Raw genomic sequence first — 10,000 nt, forward strand, 5'->3', positions numbered from 1 at the left:
TTTTAATTCTGCTTGTCTCTTTGCAGGCAGACAAGCGGGCACATCACAACGCGCTGGAGCGCAAACGCAGGGACCACATCAAAGACAGCTTTCACAGTTTACGAGATTCTGTGCCTTCATTACAAGGGGAGAAGGTGAGAGAAAGACGATGATATGAAGAATTGAATGATGTGGAAATGGATGTTGAAAGGTGATCATGTTAGCTAAGTCAGCGTTAAGCTCCCTTTTCCTACATTTATTGTTATGTTTACATGTACAGTAAAGTTAAGCCTTTCTAGGTCATTTAATAGTGATGCTTTCATTTTCCCAGTATTCAAGGAAATGAGGGGAATCAGTTCATTTGGCCGAAGTATGTCTAAGTCTGCTGTGATACTTGACAATATGCCCCTTTTCTGCTCATTAGTGTTAAGACTTTTTCCGGTTGACCTGTTACATCTCGGACAAAAACAACTGACAAACCGTTTAGCTGACAACAAATGAGTACCATGTCAAGCAATAAGCTGAGAGCTTTTCTGCTTCGTGCATTTCAGAAGCTCTTCGCGTGATTGTTCAAGTGACTTGAGTTGTTGTTGGTATCTTCTTTTAATTTCTAGTGAAAGCTGGGCTTGGAAATGTTGGTCAGACATTTTTTTTTTTACTCTGGGTGAAGTGTTTCCTCGTCCTGATAGTAGTCTGTACATTTTGTAATCATGAACAATAAGAAATATAGTTAGACCCCTCAGTTTACTGTAAATCTGTGAAAACTCTGACCAATCAAAACGTTGGGGCTGAATTGAAGTTGTTCAATTCTTGTATTTCGTAAGCTTCTTCTCCTGACTCTCCTCCTTCCCCTTCCTGATAGCCAGGGCATACCTGATAGCCACACCGTGCATATAAATAGCGTGTTAGGATGAAAAAACAAAGTAGTGAAGAAGAAACTTGGAAGGCAAACATGGCTGAGAAACTGCAGGAAGGATTTCTCCAACCCGGCTCGGTTTATTTGCCTCCTTCTGCTAAACAGCCGAGAAAGAGAAAATCGTTGGTGGAAAAAGCTGCAGACTAGAAAAGCACTCGGAGACCGCAAACCTCTGCCAAGGGCTTTAAAAAAGTCCTGAATCCAACGGATGATCCGGATCATTACCAAAATAAATCAGTTCTTCCTTTTCACATTTCCTACAATTACTGAAATTTGAATTAAAATCTGTTCATAACTTTTTGAGTTATCTTGAACACAAACAGATAAACGCTGGTAAAAACATAGCCACCTTGGCGGAGGTAGGAAAAAAGCCTCGGATTACGCAAGGAGCAAAACCAGAGGAGGAGGAGCCAAGACGGGGTGCTCCCCAACATTACCTACCCCAGCTTTAGACTGAGGACAGGAACTGTGATGTATCTCCAACCATATTATGCACAATTGCTTGTATGGTTTTCAAAAATGGGATGGAATATGATTTCAGTGGCACCAGTATGTTATCATGGATTTCAGAAGTTTGGTTTTAGTTGGACTTACAGTTTTGCTTTTTTTCCCCCCCAATATATAAATCTCCTTACCGTGCCACTTCGTCCTATTTGACCATAAGTTGGTTGCTTTGGTTACGATTTGAATCCCAGTGGTTCCCAAACTGATGCAGGGCTTCGCTTTTATTTTCAAACATTTATGCAGAAATAGTTGTTTGGCAAAGATTTTTTTTTTCTTTTTTTTTTTCCGGCTGCTACTGGAGTTGAAACCATATCAGTGGCAGAGGGAAGTGTTAATTTCTCTGCATTACTGTGAGACTTTTAAGACCTGGAAACTCTGCATGCTACTTTGCAGTGCGTTGAGCGTTTAAAGCCGGGGTAGGTAATGTTGGGGAGCTAGTAAGATTTGTGTGATCCAAGGCTACCAAGACAAAGATTACCTACCCCAGCTTTAATGAGACGGACGCTGCTTCAGTGATTCTGAAGAAATCTTCAAGCTTTTCTTCGTGAGAAGTCCCCAAGTGGTGTTGTAACGTGTTTTGTGTCACACTGTCAGATGCTAGTATCTTCAGACATTGGACACAATGAGGTCTCTTCTTCCCCTTCCACTGTACTGGTCACTCACAGGGCAAGAGATGTCTTGTCATATTTTCTTGTCTTTTACTTGTCTGTAGTTAATTCATCATCATTTATCCATTAGTATAAATGAGAACCACTGCACTACTCTGTGGTGAATGGGTCAGAGCGCTTCTTCAATTCAATTCAGTTCATTTCAGCTTTATGTGTGTAGCACCACTTTACAACAATGTCATCTCAGGGCACTTTATACACATCAGTTCAAGCCGATTCAGAATAAACAGCCTCGATAAGGAAAATCCACAGATTGCATCCAGTCTCGACTTCGATCCAATCCCTCATCCTGAGCATGCATGAGTCAGTGGAAAGGAACACCTCGCGTGTGGCGGGTTGCTCCTCTGTGGAAGTTTTCCAGGTTTTCAGTATTTGCTTTTGACCAAAATGCTGAACTCAGAATAAGAGCCCACAGAACAGAACAGAACAGAAAAAGAAAGGTTACGTCCATGTTTTAATAGTGTTTCTGGTACAAACTACATTTAGAAAACAGCTATTTTACATCTGCAGATAAACACCTGAACTACACGTAACACTGAGCACTGCTTCCACTGAAGTTCCTTTCCTATCAGAGTGTAAGAAGTTTAGATCAAACGGCATCGGTGATGGCCGATGTGTAAAGCCTGGGATTTTATGTGTTTGTTTTGCTGCAGCATGTAAATAGTGTGTACAAACAGAAAAAAATATGTTTTTGTAGTAAAAGTGGCTCCACTGATGTGTTTTTCCCTTCACTGTGACTGTCAGGGGGAAAAGGAGGCAACGATCACTAACCTTAGGTGACGGGAAGAACAAAGGACTTTTTATTCCCCAGCCTGTTGATCCTATCTGTCATCCTGCAGACTACACATCTTCATTACCACACATCCATGCTGATCCATAGACACTTGCTTTGGTTTTCTTTTTCCCAGCATTCATCAGCTTATATTTACCAGCAACATAAATGTGCCACCACATTTTGAACATGACTTTTACCTCAAACAGGACTCGATCTAATAGTAAAACATGCATGTTTGGGTAGTTTATTGAAACACCAACAATGCTGCGTTTACAAGGAGAACCGTAGAGTCTCCTTTTGTTTTCTTCTTGCTGTCATTGTGACCAGCTCAAGGTCACCATTTACTTTGTGACACATTGGTGTAACACCAGTAAGTTGACAGTTTATTGACAGAAGGACGCAGCTTCACGTCACTCCTTTTACTGTTTACTCTTCCATGGCAACAACATGATGCACATACCGGTTTACTGGCTTGGTGTGCTCTAGTGTTAAAAACTGACCAAAAAAACTCCCTGAATTTACGTCAATTTAGCAATGTAGTTAAAAATGTAGTAGATTAACTGGTCTGCCTCTAAAGAAAAAGTTCAGTAGCAGTATTATAATTCAGTCTGCAGAAGGAAGGCAGCTTCTGTAGCTTATGCCAGTGTTGGTATTAGTACTAAAGTTTGCTGAACTTGGGAATAGTTCGTTTTAAGTGAAGTTTATAGTTTAGTCTGCTCTTCAGGATCTACTATCCTGTAACTTTTACATGCATCCCATCTCCAACACACCTGGTGGCTCAGTTCCCTCAGCATGTTGTTCAGCTCTTCAGATGCCTGAAGCGCCATTCATTTGATTCAAGGCTTACATCTAAAAGTTGCAGGATAGTAGATCTCGAGGTCTGAATTTGGGCACCCCCGCTGTTAGAAAAAACAAAACAAAACAAAAAAACACCTACAACATATATCTGTCTCACTTCCATTGAGTGTTGTGCCTTTGTTTGTTTAAATATTAGAGTAGTATATCCTGTGCAGCTTTGCCTCACGGCAGTTTGACATTGTTGCTGTTTTCCAGGCTTCCCGAGCACAGATACTAGACAAAGCCACGGAGTACATCCAGTTTATGAGGAGAAAGAACCACACCCACCAGCAAGACATCGACGATTTAAAAAAGCAGAATGCACAGCTGGAACAACAAGGTATGCAACGGAATCCAAAAAAAGAAAAATCAGCTCAGATTTTCCCTTTATTCTTTTACCAAATTCTCTTCTGTCTTGCAGTTCGTGCTCTGGAGAAAGCCAAGGGAAACACCCAGCTCCAGACGAACTACTCTTCTGACAGCAGCTTGTACACAAACCGCAAAGGGAGCGCAGTGTCCGCCTTCGACGGCGGGTCCGACTCCAGCTCAGAATCAGAGCCAGACGAGCCGCCCAACAGAAAGAAGCTGCGCGTGGAGCCCAGTTAGACCTGCGTGGCCTTCCAACTGCACTCTTGCGACAGACTCTTTTTACCCACCAGCCCCAGCTCCTCTCACCTGCCCGCACTCGCTCCCACCTTCTTAAAGCCAGTCCAGGAGACAAGGTGGAGACTGTGTAGAGAAAGGTGCTGTCACTGTATGTACAAAACACTTTGACCCTCCTGTTCCCACCTGGCTAACGTCCCATCACTCCTTTTGTGGCCCAGCAACAACTTTTAAGATCCCCACAAATGAGGCAGCTCTGCAGTTTTAAAGGACTAAAAGCTTTTCAAACCTCATAATTGTTCATAATCAAATGTAGTGATGGCATGTTATGAGGCTTTAGTGAAGCTACTATAAGTAACCTTTCCTTTATTTGGTTGTTATGGACAACTTTTGCAACCTGCAGAAGTTGTAAAACTTTACCACCTTTGGTAATTGGTAATTAGGGTTAGTTTACCTTTTTAATGGTCATATTTTTCCAGAAAAGAATGTGAAGTTGCTTTTGGAAAATATGTATGATCTATGAGATGCAATCCTCCTCGTTCAGTGTAGGTGGCTGACATTTTTGTCTTTGAAATGTTTGTGTAATCAAATTAATTCCTCTATTTATAGTGAAGCACCAAAATTCATTTCTTACCCTTGTATAGTATATTGGTATGTGATCTCCATTATGTTTGGCCTGAGAGCAGGCCGACCTCCTGTTTTAGAGGATTTTCACAAGTTCAAGTATTTATTTTCCTCTGTTTACTCTTAGTACATAAAATGTGGGTAATAAAAGAAATCTCCTAATTGATACTGAATGTTACATAATGCAGTTAAAGGGCAGTGACTTTTCTTTTTCTTAATGGAAGTCCTTTTCAGTGTGTAGTATAAAACACTGTATACTCTTAAATGGTGTCAGTTCTGCAAAGAAAAGCCTTCCCTTGATATATTTGCCTGTGCTGGGAACGTTGATCTTTTTTTTTTGTTTTCTTTTCCTTTTTTTTCCTTCTTTTTTTGCAGAAATAAATTAGTGTGTATGTAATCTATATTTGTTTGTTCCATTCCATGGAAATTACAGGTATGTTGTACATACTGCCAACGGTTGTCTTGCAAGTTAAGGCATACCTTTATTATAAGACTAAATAAAAATATTTTATCCTTTTTGGATATATTTGTGGCTCGGTGTGATTTTAGTCAAATCTGATAGCCTTTGTATTGTAGACTTTCCAATGGGAGTGGGATTAAGTAAAATTCAGCATCTCATATTATGGTTCTAACAGTTCTCGCATAAATCATAACAAACATGATTCATTTAAACTGGATTGAATAAACTTTTCCATATATATATATATATATATATATATATATATATATATATTTTTTTTTTTTTTTTTTTTTTTTTAACCCTAACCCTGCCATCATATAATGTTTATATGCAGAGGTTAAACTCAGCTATGTGTCTTCACACTTTATTGCAGGAAGCAATCGGTTTGAGGATTCAGGTTGGGTGATGCGTTTTGGGCAATACGAAATTACAGAATCATCGACGGAAACGATCGGCACCACAGCTGAAATTGCTTATTTCAGTTTATGTATATTTGTTTATCCAGAACGCTTTTAATGAACATAAGTTAATTGAAATAAAAAAAATGGTTTGACTGAATGACTTAAAAGTAATGAACGTGATTGAATCTGCTACGCAAAAACTATGATTTCCGAAAAAGTGGGGTAGTTTCCAAGGGACTTTGAGGGTAGCATCACAACCAGTCTGACTCGGAGCAGAAAACTCCAGCGGCCAGAAATTGCAAGAAAGTCATGATCTTTCTTCATTGTTAGTTTTTTGTTTTTGTTTTTTTGGAAGTCATGGCTAAACAGTACGATATTCTGTTTAGGCTGCTTATTCTCGGAGACTCCGGTGTTGGAAAGACGTGCATGTTGCGCCGGTTCACGGAAAATGAATTTGATCCTTCACATATCTCCACTATCGGTAAGAAGCCATCCAGTTTTCAGTGACGTTTCCCAACATTTATTAGCACCTGGATAAACCGGATAAATGCCAGTTAATATTGTGCAGGGATCGCATGTAATTTTAAAGATAAATATAATTTATTTTCTCTTTGTACAGTAAACCGAGGCTTTCATAGCCCATATGATAAGTAGTGTTAATTTCTGGTTAGAAAAGCTTTGGCAAGAATTATTACATTTTTACATGTGTGGTGTCCGAATATCTGTTGAATATCAAACATCAAACTAACTTTACCTCGGTCCTAAAATTAAAAAAAAAAAGGGAACTTTGGGAGAATAGAAGATGTTTGAATGTGTGCACAGGAACAATAGAAAGGAATGTACACAGGAAATACATTAATCTATCTTTGATATTTTATCATGTATTTTCATTCTCTGGAAGGAAATTGTGGATTAATGAACACTTTACTGTTTTCGTACCACTGTTGCCTCTTTTCCTGACTGATTCAGACACTAATGACTTGGAGGGAAGTTGGGGGCCGGTCTGCACTTTACTGTGACTGAAAAAGAAAGTTCTGTACTTTGCTGTGGGGGACAACAAAGGGTTAAATGTCATGAGACTTGGCTGGCAGGGCAAGGCTTTACTTGGGATTAAACTCAGTTGTTTGAAAATGTGGTTTGTTTTTGGGTTGTTGTTTTTTTTTTTTTTTTTTTTACATTGAATCATGCTTTTAAATCCCTGGCATAGTTGCTAGTAAAGACAGGTAAACTTGAGCCACTGCTTTACATCTGCAGCAGGTTGTTGGGGGGACATATTGACCCATTATATCCTTGTTTCTTCAGCAGCGCCAAGATTCAAAATGCATCATGAGCAGTTTTTTTTTATATTCATCCATCTTCTGGTGATAAAAGATGTAGCTGAGACCTGTGAGGTGTGTTGCACAGTGTCTTGCCATATTGCACCAGTGAAATCACATCCTGATACAGTTATGTCCATTTTTTTCTCACTGGCAGCACTGCCACATGCTATGTCTGGGGAAAGAAAAAAAGTTTCTTTTCAGTGAACAGTCATAATGATATATATATATATATATATATATATATATATATATATATGTATATGTACAACACACATCTAGTTTCTGAATCCCAAACCTAACAAGGGAAGTTGTTTTCTTTTGCTACTTTTCAGATCTTCCACAAAGCGACTTTTGGTCTGCAAAATTTATTGCCTCTGAAAATGTTTGACTTTTTCATAAACATGCAGTAACGGACACAGAATTTTTTTCAATAACTCCTGGGTCCAACATCATTTGGTCAAGAAGCTTCTCTGTCTTTCCTTACTGTGAATGTCATATTTGAGCGGAGCATATTGTGAAGATATGGGTGAGGGGACTGCCATTTGTCATAGTTTGGACTTGCTGGTCTGTTGATCAGTAGGGAGCTTGGATCTATCTCTGCTATAACATCCTGTAGAAAGATCCACTTTAAAGCTGAACCGCAAATGAAATTTAAAAAAAAAAAAGCTGAACCCCTTGAAAAGAACATTTTGTTATTTTCATTCCATCTTCATCCTCTCTAGTATTCTCATCGTGTATGATAACAACCAAACTGATACCCTTCATCTTCTTCTATCACGCACCATTAAACAATTAAACAATGTTTTTTTAGGTGTCTCAATGTGAAACTTATTCTTATTTTTATTTTAGTCGGATAGTGCAGATTAATCAACATGAGCACAAAAAAGCGTGATGCAAACATACCAGTAGTGAAAATGACCATTCTTAGCTCTCTGTAGTCCCAAGGCAGGTAGGAAGATAGAGTAAAAGCAGCATCAAACAACAGTCACATACAAATTAAACTTGCAACAGACATATAAAGTCTAAACTGATTGCAGTAAATATTGCATAAAGTGTATGATTTAAAGCAACAGAGTTAATTTGCATATTTCAAGTGCATGAGGTTGGAGTGTAAGAATACAAGATAAAACGCAACAATTTCATGCCTACTTGTGGTGATAACTGTCTTTACTCTGATCTTGCCTCTATGTGCTAAAGGAAACTCCAGGAAGGCTGCAGCTCAGGAACACAAAGACACTGGAGGATGATGGATTCCTTTTAGGTTCATTTTTATTCTGTTTTCCTCCAGTTAAGTTGGTCCTTTTCCAGTCTGTATATTTCTATAAACTATGTTTAATGGTCATATCTTAGTGTCCAAGCTAATTCAAGATTTTAGTATCCTTCCATAAAGCACTTTAAATCACTTTAATTTCTCTGGAAGTTGGATCTTTTAATGACCAGTGAATAAATAAAGCTATTTAAGAGTAATCCATCCCCTAATTAAACAAGTTTATCCCTTAAGGCAGTGTTAGGATAGTTCTGTCCTCAAGAGTTCCCGTCCTGCAAGTTTCCCTGTTTCAACGCACCTGATATAAATAGATTAGTCACTGATCAGAACTTAAAAAGCTGTTGGATCCATTTAATTTGAATGGAGCAGGGAAACAACTAAAACCTGCAGGACTAAACCGGCCTACCCCTAATGTAGAAAGTCTGCATGGGAATAATGCTGAAACCAGATCAGTCAGCCAGTCGTATAGCAGGAAGTAGGAAGTCAAAGCATTAAGGCACCTTGTTAAGATGAAGTGCTGAAAGTCAAACCAGTTCTTTTCAAAGCAAACATTTTGGGTTGTCACTGCATGAAGAGGCAGGAGTGATTAATTACATTAATAATTCCTATGTTGCTTTTACTCCACCATTAAATCTTGACAGTGAACCAGCATGCAGGCCCAACGGAGGGACCTCCACCCTCCATGGATCCATCATTAATAAACCTGTTCAGTTCCTGCTGTGATGTTAAAATGTCAGCTGTAAATAACAATAATAAAAAAAAAGTCTATAAGGAAGAAAGGTGATCTGACTATTTTAAATATGGTCTAATTGTTGGAGTCAGACTAGTAGGAATATTTCAGAAGTTCCTGAACTGCTTGGATTGTCATATACACCACGGATAGGCTTGCAGGGAGTGGTACTAAAAAGAGGAAACAGTGTGTCACGTCTTTTAGCCATTATCATCTCAGGCTCATGTCTTCCACAAGATGGTGAACTCACAAGACTTAAATTGCGTTCACAGCTGCCAGGTCTTAATCAAGCAGAGGAGAACCTTTGGGGTGTGATGGGAACAGAAGAATTGCATCATGCCCAAAAAACTTTTCGTACCTTCATGATTCTTTACATTTGTAAGGGTGTTTTCAGCACCTCAAAAAAAAAAAAGAATCCAGGAAAAGAAAAACGGATCAAATAAAACTTGGAAAAAGAGCATAAAGCTGTTTGGGGGTGTGGGTGCATCACGGTGCATCCTGGTAATAACCTCTCTAGTCATGCGACAGAGTACACCAAACATGATAGTTTCAGATTAAAGGGCCATTTCATATTATAATATCTGCAGTGTAATCATACATCAGTCCAGTTGCAGCTTACAGATAACCAGGGAACACTTGTATGTGCACATGCATTTTTCTTTCATTTTTTAAATTTTTTTTACTTGAATATAATTATTTTAAAAAAAAAAAAAAAAAAAGACAAATTATCTGAAGAGTACTCCTAGCTGAGGTTGTAAACGTGTCGTGTTTAGAGTAATATACTGTAGGTTTATTGATTCCACACAGGTGCCAGGTGACGTGTCACCACCTTGAGTAAAGGAACAGATGTACACAACAGTAACCTGTAGGTGTAATTAGCGAAAATAACAGGTGACTGGATTCCATTTAGTCTCTTC

The 10,000-nt window shown here is 38.8% G+C and overlaps 2 protein-coding genes across 3 annotated transcripts in view; both read left to right on the forward strand.

Annotated features, from left to right (window-relative positions):
* The window catches only part of LOC306772294 (protein max-like), a 9,274-nt gene extending 3,956 nt beyond the window's left edge, over nt 1-5,318 (forward strand). Inside the window, exons 2-4 of one of the 2 annotated variants that reach the window (XM_079261716.1) lie at nt 27-134; nt 3,896-4,019; nt 4,101-5,318. In XM_079261716.1, coding sequence (XP_079117842.1) covers nt 27-134; nt 3,896-4,019; nt 4,101-4,285 — 417 coding nt within the window. In that variant the 3' untranslated portion in view covers nt 4,286-5,318. Of the gene's footprint in view, nt 1-26; nt 135-3,895 lie in introns of both variants that reach the window. The other variant, XM_079261715.1, reaches the window with a different exon arrangement.
* Nucleotides 5,319-6,124: 806 nt separating this feature from the next.
* LOC306772915 (ras-related protein Rab-15-like) overlaps nt 6,125-10,000 on the forward strand; it is a gene marked incomplete at both ends in the record, with an annotated part of 9,420 nt that continues 5,544 nt past the window's right edge. Inside the window, one exon of the mRNA XM_079262577.1 lies at nt 6,125-6,248. Coding sequence (XP_079118703.1) covers nt 6,125-6,248 — 124 coding nt within the window. The remainder of the gene's footprint in view (nt 6,249-10,000) is intronic.

This window comes from Telmatherina bonti (assembly GCF_933228915.1).
Source record: "Telmatherina bonti genome assembly, chromosome: 22".
Lineage (NCBI taxonomy): Eukaryota > Metazoa > Chordata > Actinopteri > Atheriniformes > Telmatherinidae > Telmatherina > Telmatherina bonti.